At 41.6% G+C, this 20,414-nt stretch overlaps 1 protein-coding gene across 5 annotated transcripts in view; it reads right to left on the bottom strand.

The window, feature by feature from the left end:
- The window catches only part of LOC122201671 (zinc finger protein 345-like), a 46,709-nt gene that overhangs the window by 9,289 nt on the left and 17,006 nt on the right, over positions 1–20,414 (bottom strand). Inside the window, exons 1-5 of one of the 5 annotated variants that reach the window (XM_042907536.1) lie at positions 20,180–20,218; positions 18,621–18,723; positions 17,865–17,927; positions 6,033–6,159; positions 5,489–5,584 (exon numbers count right to left, since the gene is read on the bottom strand). In XM_042907536.1, coding sequence (XP_042763470.1) covers positions 5,489–5,584; positions 6,033–6,159; positions 17,865–17,879 — 238 coding nt within the window. In that variant the 5' untranslated portion in view covers positions 17,880–17,927; positions 18,621–18,723; positions 20,180–20,218. Of the gene's footprint in view, positions 1–5,488; positions 5,585–6,032; positions 6,160–17,864; positions 17,928–18,620; positions 18,724–19,669; positions 19,942–20,047; positions 20,085–20,144; positions 20,321–20,414 lie in introns of those variants that run through there. The other 4 variants (XM_042907534.1, XM_042907537.1, XM_042907535.1 and 1 more) reach the window with 4 other exon arrangements.

Below are 20,414 nucleotides of genomic sequence, written 5' to 3'. Positions count from 1 at the left end.
AACAATTTACTTATTTATTACTAGTTTATTATAAAGGATTCAACTCTGGAACAGCCAGAAGGAAAACACACATTGGCAAGGGTTTGGGACGTGAGCGGTGTGTGAGCGTGTGGAACTCCGGGCACGCAACTCAACACTCCTCAAACTCTGTTGTTCAGAAGTGTTTACGGAGGTTTCATTGCCCAGGCTTGAATGATTAAATCACAGGCCGCTGGTGGCAGCCAGCCCCTTGCTGAAGCGGTCTAGTGGCCCCCAGCATCCGGTCAGCCCAGTATACCAAAGACCCTCTTTTCATGCCAGAGACCCCAAGGGATTATGGAGCCATGCGTACAAGGAATCACATGTGAAGTTCAAAATTCTGTTATATTCTAGCCTCTGTCACTACCTAAAAACTGCAATAGACCCCCACAGTTTTATCTGAATGAAATTCAAATTTAGCGGCATGGCTGAGAACATCAAGATCAAGTTCATGCTGAGGTCTCCAACTTTACTCCATGCTGTTGCTCACTGCACTTGCCACGCCAGAGACACACCAGCCGTCCTGCCATTGACCCAACAAGTCAAGCGCGCTCCCCTCTCTCTCAGAAAACGCTCTTCTCAGGGATCACATGGTTTAGGTCCTTTTCAACTAAAATTTTGAAGAAGCCACGTGGACCACTTGGCTTAAACAGTCCACCTATCCCAAATGCCCTCGATCACATCACCTCATTTTCTTATCTTTAAAACCCTTCATAATGGGGCGCCTGGGTAGCTCAGTTGGTTAAGCATCTGACTTCAGCTCGGGATGATCTTGCGGTTCATCAGTTCGAGTGCTGTGCTGACAGCTCAGAGCCCGGAGCCTGCTTCCAATTCCGTGTCTCCCTCTCTCTATGCTCCCAACTCACGTGCACGCAGGGGCTCTTTCTCTTTCTCAAAAATAAACATTAAAAAGAAAATTTAAAAAAATAAAAAATAAAACCCTTCATAGCATTCAGCATGACCTGAAATTATAAGATTAAATTATTTGCACCCTTGTTTATTGTCTACTTCTTCGTCTATGGTCCTTACCTCTATGCCTCCCTCCTGAATCTAAGCTCCACGAAAGCAGAATCCTTGATGTATCTCTGATGTATCCCAAGCTTTTAGGAGGGCATTAGTTAAATGTTAGCTGGAGGTGTAAACTTCCTGAATGCCTATTTTAGCAAGGCATTGTGATTTGTATCTTGCCTCATCTGATGCTCGTACGTATTGTGACAAAGGTCTTACTACTTAAATATACAATGAGGAAACAGAGGCTCACAGAGGTTAAGTGACTTGTCTAAGCTAATAAATGGCTTACCTAGGATTTGTGGAGTAGGTGTATGAATATCAAAGCACACTTCAGAGCAAAAAGTTCTACGAGAGATAGAGACATCATAACGGGGTCATCTCATTAAGAGAAGAACATAAAGATTCTTATATTTATACACTTAATAATAATTCTTAATGATTCTTTAAAAAAAAGTTTTTTTAATGTTTATTTTTGAGAGAGAGAGAGAGAGAGAGAGAGAGAGACAGAGCACAAGCAGAGGAGAGGCAGAGAGAGAGGGATCCACAGTCCAAAACAGGCTCCAGTCTCCGAACTGTCAGCACAGAGCCCAACACGGGGCTCGAACCCATGAGCCGTGATATCATGACCTGAGCCGAAGTCGACGCCTAACCAACTGAGCCACCCAGGCGCCCCAATAATAAATCTTTAAATAGATAAAGCAAAACCTAACAGAACTGAAAGGAGAAATAAATGAATACAAAATTCTAGCTGGAGACTCGAACGGTGCTATCTCACTGTGTCACTGACAAAGCTTTTGAGTGTTCTAGCCCCAATCCCATTTTGCCATCAGCCCAGTGACTTTTAGTTTACTGCTTCATATGGAGCAGTGATTTTTCAGGAATGCACATATCGTGTTATAACAGGTGTATTCATACACCTTCATTGCTCTCCACTTGTTTTTAGCCTCCTTTTATCTACACAGACACCCAGCCTTTGTGTTGCCCAGATTTGCAACTGGTACATTCTCTTCTGTCAGCTAGCTCCCACAATTGCTTTAATTAGTTCTTCAGTTAAATTCAAAGCCCACCACCAGTCTTTTTACCATGCTTTCTTTCTGTCACTCCTTGGTTACCTGATACTCATTCTCTAATAGAGGCTTCCAGGAACAATGATCCTAGGGTTCTTGCCTATTCGAAAAAGATTTGTTCCTCATTAAAGAAGATCCTCTTAAATGGGTATAATACTGTCAATGGAACACACTAAGGATTTTGTAGGAACTGCTGTGCTAATTCTTACCTACAGATTTAACTATGGAAAAGTCTGAAGCTAGTTGGACTTTCTCTCATATTGGCTGGTTATCAAATTGACTCTTTGTTTTTGAAATCCCGTCCCTTTATTAGAATCTATCCTAATGTGGATGCGACTGGCCCTTTTATACAGATTCAATTGCACCTCTCCCTCCAACCCCCCCCACAAAAAGTGTTCCTGGGTTATTTTAAATACTTGTTCTATTTCCTTTACTTTCCCATTTGGGGGACGAACTGTAGGCAGAGCATGCGGGGGAGCTCTAATCTTCAGGACTCATTTCAGCTGCTTCTCGCTCGCATGTCTCACTTCCTTCTGAATGTAATTTCAACACTATCTGTTTTTTCTTGCGATTCCTCCGATTTCCTTTCTTGACTGTGATTTTATTTTTTGTTTCAATTCTTTTCTGACTTTGACACCCCACAATTTGTTTTCTATTAACATCTTCCTTAAAAACTTGTATCACAGAGGTAATTAATTCCATTAGTTCTCTCTTTTGAAACTCATTATTTAATATTTGGTCACACTATTTATCTACTTTATGACTACTTTGATCAAATGACAATTCAATCACCTACTATCTTTCTTGCCGATCTTTGTCCTCCCTTTTTTCTTGCAACAGTTTCGTATGTATTTTGTGCTGGTTCCTGTTCAATTACTCAGGCTGAAAGGAGGTGAGCTTTGTAAGGAACAGCACGCTGCACAAGGTTTACTCGAGAGAAGGGAAGAGAGTCACGTCTTAGACTGACAAGGTAATTCCTTATGAACAAGCATTTTGCACATGTACTGGACTCAGTTTATAGATCAGCCAAACTCTGCCTTCCTTTGTAGCCAGAGCAGCCTTGGCAGCGGCTTCTCTCTTGGCGATCCCTGCGTCGGGTCACCGGGCTGGCACTGCTGTCGCTCCAGAGTGAGGAACGGCGGGTGTCGAGCTGACTGCCAGAAACTACATGCCCCGGTAACCGAACTGGACCCACGGAGGCTCTGGGGCCCCAGCATCTGCCCAGACAAACCGTCTGATGCAATCCAGAAAAGAAAGGTAGTCAAACCTCTACAGAACAATTGCATCTAATAAAGGAGAACAGGAAGAAGACCACAGATCTATCGTTCTCCCTTCCACCTCTCCGACGCGCCGCTCTGGGACACAGCGGTTCACATGAAGACTCTGACAATACCCTGTTGGTCCGAGAGACCCGATGTGCTAATTACAGAGCTCTGGTCACCAAGGCAACTGCCGTCTGGAACTTTACTTTCCTCCTAACCGCTTCCCTCATTTTTGTAGAAGGTCTGCACATCCTTACCAATTGTTACCGAGCGAGTTTTTGCTTCAAATCCTGTGGCCTGCAAGTACCCGCTAAGAGCGCGTAAGATTCTCTCTCCACATTTAGACGTCTGTGAGGCGGTTTTCCCAGACGTAAAGCCTCTCTTGCGCTATCACAGAAACAGAAGAGGCTACTGGAAGATATGTTTCGTTTCTACACTTTACTACATCTGCTTGGCAGAAGCAAACTGCATCCGAGGGAGCTCAGCCATCTAGGGCACAGCACTGCTGTTAATCTAAGTTTTACGTTTCACACCTCAGACTATGCACTCTGTTCACGAAAAGCACCGCGCCAGTCCCCCAGAGCATCAGAAATGCTTTTGTTTTCTACCCGCCTGCTGATACACACGCTCCTTGATTTGTCCAATTTCGCACCGTTTACACCTGCACTGATTTGGGATTTCAGATATCCTCTCGTGTCATAGTGACATGTATGTGGTTCATTTTCCTTAATGCTTCTGGATGGTTTGTGAGCAGAGAGAGAAAAAAGGCTGACGTTACATATTCTTCAAAACGTTCATTTTGTTTTTGAAAACTGTCTTAATTTGGCCACAGGACGCCACATTCTCTGTTTCCACCTTATCCCCAAACTGCTTGTCTCTCTTCTTCACTGAGCTTTCTCATTTTAATGACTTCTGAAAGCTGGTAGCCCAGGGGACAGTCTTCAGACCTCTCAGATCTGTTCATTGGTACCTCTAAGGAGAGGCTGTCTGGTCCCTTAGGCTCAGACACTAAATTTAAAAACTTTAAGTACTACCATAAATTGATAATTTCCAAATAAATCATCTCCAACCTGGGGTTTCCCCTAAACTACCTCTGTTCAAACAGTCAAATGCTTACTTACTCCCAGGTAAACCTGGACAGTTTATAATCACCTGAAACTTGGTATGTGCAGTCTAAACTCCTATGACTTCTAAACTGCTTCTCCCCAATCTCCCCCCATCTTGGCAACCGGGACCCATTCATCCAATTGCTCTGGATGAAATCCTTGGAGTCGCTGACTCCTTTCTTTCTCTCACGTTCCTCATCCAACTCACAGCACATCTTATAGGTCCCACCTTCAAACCATAACCAGAAGCCAACCATGGCCACTCTTCTCCGCCACTCCCAACCGGGGGTAACCTATCCCCCCTCCTCAGAGACTGCAGTACTGTCCTGTTGGTCTCCCTTTCATCCCTCTGCCCCAGTAGTATTTTCTTTGCCCAGTGGCCAGAGAGAAAAGTTAACAGAAAAATAAGCATATGTTGCTTAGTAGGTAAAATCCTACCAATGGCTTTTCATTTGACTCAGTATAAAATCAGTCTTTATCATGGCCTGAACGGCCCTATGTAATTTGAGCTCCGTTACCTCCACAATGTCAACTCTTACCACTCTCTGCTCACTCATTTCCCCTAGTCCACAGTGACACGTGTGTGTCCTCAAAAACACCAAGTACATTCCTGTCTCGGTAGACTGACATTTAATGTCTCCTCTGCCATCCATAATCCTCACCTCATTCCGTTCAAGTTGATATCACCCAAGTGCCTTCCTGAACCTCTTTTCTCAAGTATAACATTTCATTAGTTTTCATCTTTAACTTCCTCGCTATTTTATTGGCATATCATGCGTTTGCGTGTTACGTATGAACTGTTGTTTGTTTCTTATCTTTCTCTCCCTATCAGAATGCAGGGTCCACGAAGTGAGGAACAAATTTAGTTTGCTGAAGTATTTCTGGCACCTAAAACCTTCATGCCACACAGTGGGTACTCAGTATTTGCTGAATGTGAAAATGAACATACAAGCAAGCACCTGAGAATAAAAGGAATTCATACCATGCCATCAGGTGTCCATTCGTTTAACACATACTAACTCACCTGGGCAGCTCTGGTCTAGGGACTCTTCCTCTATGAGCCATGGCTGCTGTCCTTGTTCCAGCCTGAAGATCACGTCTGGTTTAGGGACGCAGCACCCTGTGAATGGGAAACGACATGGCAACTGGGCTAGGCCCATGGGTTTCAGGGCCTTTGAAGAACACAGAAAACGAAGCTTCAGGGGCCAAATACAATCTTTCATTGAAAGAGAAAACATTCTTTTTTTTTTTAATGTTTATTTATTTTGGGGCGGGGGGGGGCAGAGAGAGAAGGAGACACAGAATCGAAGAAGGCTCCAGGCTGAGGTGTCAGTACAGAGCCTGACACAGACCGTGAGATCATGACCTGAGCCAAAGTCAGACGCTTAACCGACTAAGTCACCCAGGAGCCCCGAAAAATAAAACATTCTTTATGGTGTTTCAACAATCCTTCCCCTTAATACTTGAGTATCAAGCCTCCATATCACTAAATTCAACGAAGCTTCTACAGGTTTCAAATCAAGAAAGGATGTGCATACTAGGAGTCTACATGGCAAATAATCCCTTACCCACTGCGACAAGGTGGCTGTAGTTCTCCAGCATCACATCCCTGTACAGGGTCCTCTGGGCAGGGTCCAGGTGCTGCCACTCTTCCTGGGAGAAGCCCACAGTCACATCCTCAAATGATAAGGATCCCTGAAACAGCACGTTTGTGTTTAAGTGTAAGTAATCAGAACTGGAAGGCATGGAACAGCTGTCAGAGAACCGTCAGGGAGTTCGCCATGCACAGGCAATTAGAAAATGTGTCATGGCAAGTCTACTTGTGCACTTGACTGGAAAGGTCCTCACCGTTGTGCCAAGTTACCGGGGTCGTGGTACGTGCCTACGTGCCATAAAGACCTCTCCTACTCTGAGAATCTGAAGACCAATAACACCACGTCACTGTCCTCAAGGAGCACATAATCTGACAAACACACATAAACGTGTAAGCATGTAACTGCGATGAGATGTTACTACAGGAAAAAGATGCACGATGTAGATGGAGGTTACAGAGGGGAGAAAAGTTCTACTCCTGCTACTGGGGTGGGTTTCACTGATAACAGAGTATCATCACGAAACTCGGGCAACAGCATCACCATGTATATGTCCAAAATATGTAGTGAAAGCAGTAACAATGAACACACAGGGGAGTACTGTTGGGACTCTGAGAAGATAAAGAGCTATAGCGGTATTCAGGGAACGTGGTACGAGCAATTCTGGACGTAACTCCAGTAGAATAGGGGCATCCAAAATATTTGGTTACTCTTCTAAGAAACCTTTCTTTCATAGGATTGTCAACTTATAATGTGAATCTATATATTAAGTTTCCTCATTATTTTTTTTCTAAGTCACTTTTATTGTTTTCAACTGAATAAATTTGGCACGTAACATTGTGTAACTTTGATACACCTACATGTTATAATGATTGCCGGCATAGCTCTATTTACAACATTACCTAATGATAATATACGGTATTACTGTCTATATTCATTTCACAGTACATTAGATTTCTCCATTCTTTTTTTTTTTTTGGATTAAAATAAATGTAGGGAGACATCTGAGTATTTTCTTCCCATAACTGAACAGACTCTTGCACAGTCCCTGGGTTATATATGACCCACTTAGGAGATGACCACTGTGGAAAATATTGCAAGAAACAGACATAAGCAGGCAGAGACAGAGACGTATCATTCCCAGGTTATCAAAACAAATAGCTAATAAATGCTCATGCCATATATTAAAAACTAGTTAACAGGGAAAAGATTAGACTATTACCCAGAAATTTTTTAAGTATTATTGAGAATAAACAAGGAATACCCGAATAAATGAATACACTATATGCATGGATTGGATAACTCAGTATTACAAAAACCTAATTTCTCCCCAAATTAGCCTATAAATCAGAACGACTGGTTAAATCCAGACAATCAGAATTAAAATCTTGGCAGATATTTCTGTGGAAGCTGACAAGTTCATTCTCAAACTTATGAAGAAACTCAAATGACCAAGAATAATCAAAGCCATCTTGGAGAACAAATGAGTAAACTCACAATGACGTAGGCAGAATTCCAAGATGATCTCCAAAGAGCCTCACACTGATATAATCTTCTCTTAAGTGGGAGAGACTTGTGTTCCAGTGATATTGTGTTCCTTGTGTTATGTTATATTCAAAGGCAAAACAGGTTTTGCAAGTATAATTAAGATCCCTTAATTAGCTGACTCTGATGTAAATGGGAGATTGCCTTGGGTGGGCCTGACCTAATCATGTGAGTCACTTAAAGAGGGTAAAATATCAGAGACATTCTTCTACTGATCTGAAAGAAGCAGGCTACTCTGAGTTCTAGAGCTATGTAGAAATAAATTCTGCCACATATGTATGGAAGGGAACCCAGGTGACACTTTGATTGCAACCTTACGCCTAAGAGGACCTAGATAACCTATTTCAGACTCCTTATCTACAAAAACTGTGAGATAATAAACTTGTGTTGTTCTTACCTGTAAAATTTGAGGTAATTTATTATGAAGTACAAAACTGATGTACTAGTGGATATAAAGATTTATTCCAAAGTTAGAGTAATTTAACAGAGTGCACTATCAGTAAAAGAATAAACTGAAAGATCAATGGAACTAAATTTATAATCTAGAATCTGACCCACAAACATGGACACCTGGTTTATTAAAAAAAAAAGAAAAAAAAAGTGTTACTAGTAAAGCAGTGAGAAAAGGACATTGAAAAAAAATTTTGATTTCAATCTCACATAATATGTGAAAATCAATTCCAGATGGACTGTAGGTTGATCAGTAAAACTTCCAGAATATTACACAAAAAACTATCTTCACAATCTGTAGACAAGCAAAAAAAATTTAAGCAAGACACCAAAAACACTAAGCATAAAGAAAAAGAGTGAAATTAATAGGAGGACAGTGAAGTTAAGAACTTCTATTAATCAAAAGGAAATAATTTTTTAAAAAAGCAAACCAGAGAACAGGAAATTTTAGCAACATCTTGAAATGATACAGGGATTATATCCAAAATATATAAAATGCTCCTAAAATCAGTAAGGAACAACATGAACTAATGGAAAAATGGGAAAAGGACCTAACACAGTGACTTCACGAAAGAAAACATCCATGGCCAATCAACATGAGAAAAATGCTTAACCCACACCATCAACCACTGAGTGAAAGGCTATTGGGAATAAGAACATTCACACAGTCTCCAAGTGTCCTGTGACAGATTATGAGTTTACAAAAGGAGACAAGAAAACTCTACTTTTCAAGTGGGGTATTTGGTGGTATTATTAATAATGGTACAGTCATACCTTACAAGTATACAATAAATGAGCCTAATAAAAATACACAATCTGACTCTAATCATGAGGAAAAACAGATCTGTCGAACCAGACATGGGGGCCACAGACCACAGACCTGCTTCTCGACATGGCTGCCCACAGCCAGGCATCATCCCCAGACCTTCGGACTTAACTGGTATGAAGCATAGTCTGGGTCCAGGAATATTCGAAGAGTTTCAGATGATTCTAAAGCATTAAGTTCAAGAATAACTACTCAGCAAGACATGTGACCAGGACTTAAAAAATAAAAATCTATCATATGAAAGAATATAAGGGTATGATCTTTAATTGGATCCTAAACCCAGTAAAGTTTAAAGGACACTTTGGGTACACATAGGGATATCACAGACAAAGTATGTGGGGAAAATGCTTCTATCTTTTTAACTTTGAAAATATAAAAGCTGAAGTAAAATACTTAGACGTGAAGTCATAACAAAAAATGAACAAAACCTACATAAAGAAAGCTGTGAAAACACTCCTTTAAAAAGCTATTAGAAGAAACTGAAAGCTAGCCCATGTTCTCACATAAGAAATCTTAGCATCAAAAAGATTTTGATTCGTAACATTAATAGGGCAATTTAATGCAGTCTCAAAAAAATGCCATCAAGCTTCTAAGTGGGCATAAAACAAGTTGGTTATATATTTAATTGCAAGAAAAGCGAAGTAAGCCAAGAAAAACCTGAGAAAAGAGCAATGAGGAGGAATTAATCTACCGGAAAGTACCAGATATAAACATAAAGCTTCCATAATTAAAATAATGTGGTACAAGACACATAAATAAAAAAAGGGATCAATGGAAAGAGACTCAAATGCATCTGGAATTTAGTAAATGATAAAGACAATATCATAGAGTAGGAAAAAGAATCTTTCATTAACACTGATAAGATAACTTGGAGCACCTGGGTGGCTCAGTTGGCGAGTGACTAACTTCAGCTCAGGTCATGATCTCACGGTTTGTGAGTTCGAGCCCTGCATGGGGCTCTGTGCGGATGTTTCAGAGCCTGGAGCCTGTTTTGGATTCTGTGTCTCCCTCTCTCTCTGCCCTTCTCCCGACTCACCCTCTGTCTCTGTCTCTGTCTCTCAAAAAATAAATAAACGTTAAAAATTTTTTTAAACAGTGATAAAATAACTTAATAGGATAAGAAAGATAAATGGGATCCTTTCTCATCTATACATCAAGAAAACTGCAAACGGATTGGTCAAGGTTAATGTAAAAGACTACGTAAGGTATAGAAGAAAACATGGGTGAGTTCCTCGATAACTTAAGAATAACATTTTCCTAACCATGACTAAAAATCCTGATGCAATAAAATAAAATAACAAATTTGACCAAAAAAATTAAAAAACAAGCAAAGAAAACCTTCTGCAGAGTTAAATAAAGTTAAAAACAAAATCAAAAGTAAACAAAAATGACAACTCAGAGGTTAAGTATTCACAACTTAGGTGACAAAGAAAGGGTTAATATCCCTATATAATGAGCTCCTTAAAAGGAAAAAAGCAACTGCCCCATGAAATATGGACAAGAACTGAGAAGAGAAAACTCACAGGAAGAGAAACACTAATGGCACTAACTATACCTTATAAAATCAAGCTCACCCTTTAAAAAGAAAAGTGAAAATAAAAATTATACCGAACAATTTCACTATCGGACTGGCAGAAATCCAAAAGAATAACAACATATACACTTAATTTAATTTGCTGTTGACATAAAAGCATCCTGATATCCTGCTGTTGAGAATGTAAAATGATTAACCACTAAGAAGTGGAATATGGCAATAGTTAGCTAAATTACAGATGGATTTACCACTTAACGCAGAAATCCCACTTCTGGGAACCAACCACAGGGCACGCTAGCCAAAGAAAGAAAAGACATAGGCGCAAGGCTACATCACTATTTATATTTACAAAAGAGTAGAAACCACCCAAATTAATAAAGAACTGGTTGAATGTGTTATGATAGACTCACACCATGGAGTGGTGCGGAGCGACTGGAAAAAGAACTGGGGAATATCTCCGTATAGTGCTACAGAGTGAACTCCATAATATATTATTAAGTGACAAAAAGTTTAAGTGAGAAAATCAAGTATAATATGCGACCCACAAAGACCTACACATGGGTCTGCTTAATTAAAAATAACAAAATGAGAATCACTGAATTGTACAAGTAAAATTAACATAACACTGTATGTTAATTAACTGGAATTCAAATGAAAACTTGGGGCACCTGAGTGGCTCAGTTGGTTGCCTGCCTGATTCTGGATTTCGGCTCAGGTCAAGATCCCAGGTTGTGGGAGCGAACCCAACATCAGGCTCTGCACTGAATGTGGAGCCTGCTTGAGATTCCCTCTCTCTCTCCCTGTGCCCTGCTCATGTGCGCTCTAAAATAAAAAGAAAAAAATTTTTTAATTAAAAAAAAAAAACTTAAAACAAAATGGTCACCCTCAAAAGGTAAGGGAAGGAACAAGAAACAGGATGGAGGGGACAGAGATAGAAGCCAGACTGATTTCTGAATATGCTGTGTATTATATGTACAGTTCATCTTCAGAAAACTGTAAGTGTTTTTTATACTTAAACAAAAATAATTATCAAAATGAAAACAAAACCCTAAAACAAATAGCAAATGAAACAAATGAATCTAATTGTGTCTCAATTTGATGGTACACCTCAGTGAGAAAATATCTGCTGAATTTAAGGCATAGGAATGTGACTACATATCACAATGGGAATATACCCAAAGGATAAAAGGACTGCAGAAAACAAACAAAAACAAAAAATGCAAAAAAAACCTAAAAACCCAACAAATAAAAACAAAAACCTTGAAAAAAGATTCACAAATCTGCCTACATCAAAATACAACATTTCCACATGACCAACAATACCGTAAAGTTAAAAGATAGAACAAACCCTGGAGAAGATATTTACAACGAATAAAAACAAAGATTACTATACAAAACTCATAAAGGATATTTACAAATTAGTAAGAAACACAAGAACGAAATCAAGAGAAAAATATGTAAAAATATACAAAATATATAAGCCAACGTTTCACAGAAGAAAACTGAAAGACACAATCTGATAAAATAATCAGAGAAATACAAATCACAACAATGAGGCTTTCATTATCCATCAGACTGGCCATAATTTTTTAATTTTTTTTAAAATGTTTATTTATTTTTGAGAGAGAGAGAGAGAGAGAGAGAGAGAGCAGGGGAAGGGCAAGAGAGAGAGGAAAACACAATCCGAAGCAGGCTCCAGGCTCTGAGCTGTCAGCACAGAGCCCGAAGCGGGGCTGGAACTCACGACCTGTAAGACTATGACCTGACAGGAGCTGCAGTCAGAAGCCCAACCGAGCCACTCAGGTGCCCCAAGCAATAATTTTTAAATAACAATAACCATCAATAAGGAGGTAAAGAACTCTGTGCTATCCTATAAGCTGGCGTGAGCGGTATGGTTACTTAGGAGACCAATCAGGCAGTACCAAGTGACAGTGCAAGTCCTTTCCTTTCAGGGTCCAACAATATTAATCATGTGTGTAGGCTCTGGTGTGCTTGAAATGCTTGCTCTTATTCGGGGAGAGAAAATGTAAAAGATGTTCACTGGAGAATTATACATAAAAATGAAAAATGAAAATGGCATGCCTTAAAGAAACGGACAACTAAAATGTATGGTGTCATAACAACATTAGAAAGAATTAAGTATTAATCAACTTGGATAGATCTTAAATGCAATATTAAATTTTAAACACAGAGCTGAGGTAACATACACATCAAATGAGATACAGCCTTCAGAATTCTAAAAATCATATACAACAAAAATATATATTCCTTCATGATACATACACACAGTTGTCTCCCTACACAAATGGAATGACAAATCAATGTACATGCACAAATAGAAGCGAACAGTGAGTCAGGGATGAAAAGCCAGAAGTGGTAGGGTGATTAATGGCCCCAGAGATATTCACATCTAATCCCCGGAACCTGTGAACATTCCTGTACATGGCTAAAGGGGCTTTGCATATATGATTAAGGTAAGAATCTTGAAAAGAGATTTTCCTGGATTATCCAGATCTTGCCTGGAGCATAATGACAGGTGTCCTAACAAGCTGGCAGAGACTGGACTACAGACGGGAAGGCGACGTGGAGACAAAAAGGCAGTGATTGACGTAATGTGCTTTGAAAATGGAGGAAGGTGCCACAAGAGCCACCCCCCCCTCACCCCGCCAAAAAAGCAAGGAAACAGATTCTCCCCTCAGAGCCTCCAGAAGATACCTGTCCTGCCACTGCCTTGACCTTAGCCCCGTCAGAGTCATTTCCGACGTCAGACTTCCAGATCTGTAAGAGGACAAATCTGTGTCGGCTCCAGCCACTACCTCCGAGGTAATTTGTTACAGCACTAGTAGGAAATTAATGTAATAGGAAACATGGTCTGCCAAGTCAAGATTCCATGAGGGAAATCTCACTGACAGGAGGAAGGGGCTTGTGTGGAGTCACAGGAGCCAGCAGTAGGGACCGCACAAGAGCACAGGCAGAGAGGTCGAGCAACTCGTGCCCTGCAAACGATCCCCGAAGCAGGTCTGGGTCAGGAAGGTAAGAGCGGGGAACTGCCCGGGGTCCATCCCTCCACAGAAACATCAGAACAATGGCAACAACTATCCGAATGAGTTTTATCAGACCTCTGGAAAAGAGGCAAAGGTTGACAACCACCTACCGAAGGACGGATACAGAAGGCAGCTGAAACCTGGTAGGAGAGACCCGTGTGGCTTTGACTTAGCCTTGCTCCACCTCAGCCTCGCAGGGGGCCCTCGTGGGCCAGAGCCGCCACAGCAAAGAACGCAAACTGGGCGGCTGTCCTAACAGAAAGTTACGGTCGCAGTGCGGAGGCTAGACTCCAAGACTATGGTGTTGGCAAGGTGGTTCCTTCTGCGAGGGAAGAAGCCGGTCAAGGCTTCTTCCGTGGGCTTGCAGGCGACCATCTCCCTGTGTCTCATCATCTTCCCTCTGTACGCAACTCTGGGTCCAAATCTCCCTTTGATGAGGACACCAGTCATACCATATTAGGGCCCACCCTAATGATGTCACTTTAACTTGATTGCCTTGGTAAAGATCCTACCTCCAAATAAGGTCACATTCTAAGGTATCGGGGGTTAGGGCTCCAACACATGAATTTTCGGGAGACACAATTCAACCCACGAACTGGCTCAGCAACAGTCTTGGAAGATGAAATCCCACATTCTTGGTGTGGATTCCTGGTGCTGGAGAGAATGGAACAGAGCTGGTTCTCAAACAATGGGGACTGCCTGTTTTGACCTGCCTAGTGGAGACATGAAAAGACTAAGGCAAAATACTCCTATAACTCTCGCACATCACAGGATACGGGGAGGGCACCTGCTGAAAACATGTGAAGGCAAATGAACCAGCTGCTGCCACCAGGGGCAAAAGATAACGCGTGGGGCGAACAAGACATGCCAAAAAAGTCTGGCGAGAAACGCTGGGGAGTGGAATAGCTTGAGACTGAAAAGCTTCCACATGTTCCTGGAAATCTAGAAGACACACGTATTCAGGACAGGGTGCATGTTCAGAAAAGACCCAATGAAGCCCCAGGCTCTCACCTCTGGTGGCCATCAGCTCTGCGCCAACAGGAAGTGAGCGCGAGGGAAGAGTTGTCAACGGCCCGGTCTCGTGCCGGTGGTGGTGGTGGTGGTGGTGGTGGTGGTGGTGGTGGTGGTGGTGGTGGTGGTGGTGGTGGTGGTGGTATAACCCAACACACCTAGACCCCAGCAGCAAGGACTCAGAGATTTTTGGTTTTGTTGGCCCCAGGCATTTAAGAAAATCTCTAGTTCACCACTGGGGGACACCTGGGTGGCTCAGTAGGTTAAGTGTCCAACTTGGGGTCAGGTCGTGATCTCGCGGTTCATGAGTTTGAGCCCCGCATCAGGCTCCGTGCTGACAGCTCAAAGCCTGGAGCCTGCTTCGGATTCTGTGTCTCCCTCTCTCCCTCTGCCCTTCCCCCACTTGCATGTGTGTGCACTCTCTTTCTCAAAAATAAATAAAAACATTAAAAAAAACTTTTTTAATTACTAGTTCACCACTGGTAAATGGAATACACTTCTGTAATGAAATGGAGCAAATACAGTCTTTACAAAAAAGTCTTTCTTTACAGAAACTCATTACACAACAACAAAACTGCACCTTACCTAACAGTAACAAGCCTAAGGGGTGTGGGAGAAAAAAAATAGTCTCTTCAACAAATGACATTGGAACTGGATATCCACATGCAAATGAATGAAAATGGACCCCTCCCTCATATTATACACAAAAATTATCTCAAAACAGATCAAAGACCTACATGTAAGAGCTAAAAACTATAACTCTTAGAAGAAAACAGGAGTGAATCTTCATGATCTTAGATTTGACATAGATTCTTAGACATCAATGGCAAATGCAATAAAGAAAAAGAGAAACCAGATTTTACCAAATTATAACCTTTTGTGAATCAAAGGACATGCCATCAAGAGAATGAAAAGACAACTCACAGAATGAGAAGAAATATTTGAAAATCATACATCTGATAAAAGTCTAGTACCCAATGGGGCGCCTGGGTGGCTCAGTCGGTTGAGCATCCGACTTCAGCTCAGGTCATGATCTCGTGGTTTGTGAGTTCGAGCCCTGCGTCAGGCTCTGTGCTGACAGCTCAGAGTCTGGAGCCTGCTTCGGATTCTGTGTCTCCCTCTCTCTCTGCCCCTCCCTGACTAGTTCTCTGTCTCTGTCCCTCAAAAAATAAAATAAAAAAAATTTAAAAAATCTAGTACCCAAAATACTAACAAAAAATCCAATTTAAAAAATGAACCAAGGATTTGAGGGGCACCTGGATGGTTCAGTCGGCTGAGCATCTGACTTTGGCTCATGTCACAATCTCACGGTTTGTGGGTTCCAGCCCCACGTCAGACTTTGCGCTGACAGTGCAGAGCCTGATTCACATTCTGTCTCTCCCTCTCTCTGCCCCTCCCCCACTCTCACGTAATCGCTCTCTCTTTCAAAAATAAACATTAAAAAATAATAATACAGAAAAAAATAAAAATAAAGGGTGCCAGGAGTAATAATAATAATAAAAATGGGCCAAGGATTTGAACAGACATGCATGCAAAGCAGATATCCAAATACCAAACAAGCACATGAAAAGGTACTCATTAGTCATTAGGGAAAAGCAAATCAAAACCACAATGATATATTACTTCGTACCCACTAGGATGGCTAACATAAAAAGACAGCAAGCGTTGTCAACAACGAGGAGAAACAAACTTGCATACATTGCTGGTGGAAATGTGAAATTGTGCAGCCACTGTGAACAAGTCTGACGGTTCCTCAGTAAGGTAAGAATACAACTAACATATGGTCCAGCATTATCACTTCTGAGTAAACACCCAGAAGAACTAAAGACACATATTCAAGCAAAACTTGCACATGAAATGTTCAGAGCAGCACTATTCACAATAGTGGAAAGGCAGAAAAAGACCCAATGTCCATTAACCAATAAGCGGATAAACAAAATGTGGTCCTCCATCTGTGCAATGGAATATTATTCACCAATAAAAAGGAACGAAGTCTTGGTAAAAAGGCACACACATTCAGCTATAAAATGAAGAAGGCTTGATGATCTAAGGTGTAACATGGGGACTAGAGCTGGTATCCCTGTATTGTACAATTAAAATTTGCTATGCCAGTGATACCTGGGTGGCTCAGGCAGTTAAGCCTCCGAATTCAACTCAGGTCATGATCTCACTGTTCGTGGGTTCGAGCCCTACATAGGGCTCTGTGCTGACAGCTCAGAGCCTGGAGCCTGCTTCAGATTCTGTGTCTCCCTCTCTCTCTGCCCCTCCCCTACTCAAACTCTGTCTCCTCTCTCTCTCTGTCTCAAAAATAAACATTAAAAAATATTGTTTTTAATAATAAAACATTAAAAAAAAAGTTGCTACGCCAAGAAACGAAGAACTATGTGAGGTAACGGACGTGTTTGCTAACTAGACAGGAGGAGTCCTTTCACAATGTATACAAGTATCAAAATCATCATGATGTACACTTTAAATGTCTTAGAGTTTTGTCAAATACACCTTAATAAAGTTGGATAAGAAAATGAAGTCTGTAACATCCTACAATACGAACAAACTTTTAAAGCTTCTGCTAAGTGAAGGAAGACACACACAAAGATACGTATCATGTGACTGTATTTATATAAAAGACCCAGAAGAGGCAAGTCTACAGCAACAGAATGTATTTTACTGGTTGCCAGGGACTGAGAATTCCAGAGTAACTTTTATCGAGGGAAAACAAAACCAAAAATAAATCAAGATCATCGGAAAGCTGTCTACGTGGCTTCAGTAACATGGTGTCCTAAAAAACCTCATTAACTGGGCTCTGCTCAGCTTTGTCTTTTGCTTCCACTGAAAGATAATTATAGGCATTCTGGTTGCCACCAGAAGGTTGTTTATCATCTACATAAAAGAAACAAAAGTTGTTTTATTCACCTCTCAATGCCAGAAAGTCTTTAGGCTCCAAATGGAGTCAGATTGCTCGGTGCATGATCAATGTTAACAGTCTTTTTTTTTTTTTTTTTTTTTTTTTGGTCATGGCTAAAAGGTCAGAAATATTTGCAACTTAAGTTTGCTAACCATCTAATTTCATTTGAACTGTTTGAACTGTGTGTGTGTGTGTGTGTGTGTGTGTGTGGTCAACTTTGCCCTATTGATCTGTTACTCCAATGCTACTGGTCTATAGACCTCAACATCACCTGCAATCCTGTTCAAAATGAAAATTTTCGGGTCCCATTCTATGGTTTAATAAACTTTCCAGTTTTGATCTGATGTGCACTAAAGTTCGAGAACCATTGTGTCATGCTGTTTCCCTCAGGTTCATTTTATCTATTTCTACTTTTCATTTAAAATACAGGAGTCGTTACCCTCAAAAAATCCATTATAAAACAAAGCATAAAATGACTTCAACAACAACTCACATAGGATTTCTTCATAATTTGCTGGTCTTTCTTGGAAAAATGTTGAAATCTCTGAAAGTATAGCTGGGATAGAAAAACAGGAATGAAGTCATTAAAGATACAGATTGCTTTGCAGTTCCTGGATTTGCCTTCTTAAAAAGCCACCAACATCACCAGGATAAAATGTCTCTCTATAGGCATTTTATATCCTTTTCACCTTGGAGAAGGGGCAGGAAAGGACATAAGATAAAGCACCCACATGGCCACATGTGACTGTGATTTGGCCATGCAAAGCTTGGGTGTGCAATTTTTCACTGGGTGAATGGAACTCTTGTCTATTGATATTTTACAATATTGATATTTTAAAACAGTTTAAAATAATAACCCCTTTATTCTACTTCAAAGAAGTTTTAAAAATCAGAAAATTGGTTAAACAAATGACAATATGCTAAATGAAGGAACACTACACCTTTAGCAAAGGTTTTATAATGAAAGTTGTTACATGTATATTTCCTTGTTTACTCCCCAAATTAGAGAACTCAACCGAAGCTGTGAAAAAAAAGGACGGAGGCACTTTCAGGTAAGGGTACTTTTTAATTGTTTTTCTAAAATAGATGTACACTCTGAAACGGCTGTCTTTTAAGAAATGTGTTTCCACAGTGATGATGTGGTCAGCACTGGCCTGGGTGTGGGGAGATTCAATATCTACTTTGGGCTCTGCCCCTAACACAAAACCAGGGAAATTCACTTACACCCTCAGCACCAATTTTTCCTCACCTTTTAGGAAGAAAAATAAACTCTTCTTGTACTGCTATCCTATAAAGAACTCATCCGCACACCTTTAAATGTCAGATTCATCATGTGAAAGACAGCTCGGAATCTGGGAAGAGTGAGTGAAAAATAAAGAGAGTGGGGGATGAGCTGGGATTGGTGAGACAAGACTGATTCAGATCTGGTTTTAAGGCCCCTTCCTGCATGTCCTTGGAGCGCCTCCAATGAAGCCTAACTGTCCTCCATTGGTGCAACCCAGATGCCTCTCTTCTGAAACCTGGTCCAGACTTCCCTTCATTAGGCAGCCCTGAAGGATTCTGAAGGTAGCAACATTCTCAAATCTCACTCATTCTGAACAGGCTGTGCAAACCTAGTATCTGCTCCTCTCTGGGAACTACACTGCCTCTGCTCAAAAACTCAGTCAAATCATGGAATGGTTCTCTCCAGGTAAGATTCTGTTCCCAGAGACTCTTCCTTACTTGACAAAACGTGCTTCATTCAAAGGTAGATGAGAAAAGTACCCAAGGGGCAAATTCTTTTTAACTGAATTGTCATCCAGGCCCACAGTTCAACTGTATTTGTTGCTCCATGGAATCTCTCAGGTCAGACCTTCAATAAACTCAAATCAAGGCTTCTGAGAACAGTTACAGACCTAACTCAGAAACAATTATGCTGTCTATCAGAGGCTCTGAAGACACCTAGAAATCCCTCAAACAGAACTGCCATGGTAAGATTCAATCGTTCAAATTGTTTCTTCACATGCCAAATTACTTCTGCTAAGCGTGCAGGATGCAGTGCTGGCTTTTATAACCAAGATAGTAAATTGCAAAGACCAAGACATTTGGAGAAACAACTAAAACTATCTTCTAGTTTATCTGCTAATGTTGTGACTTCGGGCATATAACTTTCCTCTCGGTCTCAGTTTTCCAATTTGTTACAGCAAGGAGAGCTATACCCACCTAAGTGAGCATAAAGTAATGAATAAGAAGTCTGTTAACAGTCGCTAATATTTACTGCTAGGCCTCTGAACTCCAGGAGGCAGATGTTACGAATACCTTCAGTTTTACAGACGTAAAGTCTCAGGTAGGTTATTTTTCCCAGATGACTCTTTTATACCCGGTGCTGCCCTGCATCAAAACACCCGCTCAACCCGGGCCCCCTCTCTCTGCGGCTGAGCGCACCCACCACGCATGCGCACCGGACGCTCCTCCCGCGGCCGCACAAGCCACGCCCCGGGATCCACGCGGAATGTGCATCTTCCCTGGGGTACCTGGTCCCCGCATCCCCGCATCCCACGCCGGCCCCTCCCCCTAACACAAACTCTCCGGTCCCGGAGTCCCTCCACCCGGCAGAAGCCTCCCCCACCCAGTCTCTCGGGTACAACAGCCGAGGGTCCCGCCGGGGTTCGCGGGCCTCTTCCCCACGCTAGGCACCTTTGGGAGCTCGGGGATCCTTTGGGAGCTCGCCAACCCTCTGGCCTCGCCAACCCTCCCACTTGGGCCGCACCAGCTCCCAGAGCGGCAGGCAGACCTGCAGGATTGTGGAGGTTCCGCACCGTCTCTCACCGTAAGCGGGAGAACCTAGAAGGGCCTGCGAAGTACTGCCCATGCGCAGAAGGAGCCGCAAGAAGACCCGTTCCCATGACCACGCGCGGCGGACTCTGAAACTTCCGGACTCCATTTCCCACAAGTCCGCTCGCTAAGGACCTGGAGAATTTTGAAAACGTTGATGTTTCTTTAGCAATTCAGAGACTGTGGCAGGTGGTTGTCACTTCTGTATGCAGCCCTGTATTTTTTCAGT

The sequence above is a fragment of the Panthera leo genome, chromosome D2, assembly GCF_018350215.1.
Source record: "Panthera leo isolate Ple1 chromosome D2, P.leo_Ple1_pat1.1, whole genome shotgun sequence".
NCBI lineage: Eukaryota > Metazoa > Chordata > Mammalia > Carnivora > Felidae > Panthera > Panthera leo.
Note: the sequence above shows the minus strand (reverse complement) of the source record. Positions and strands in the feature narration are given on the sequence as shown.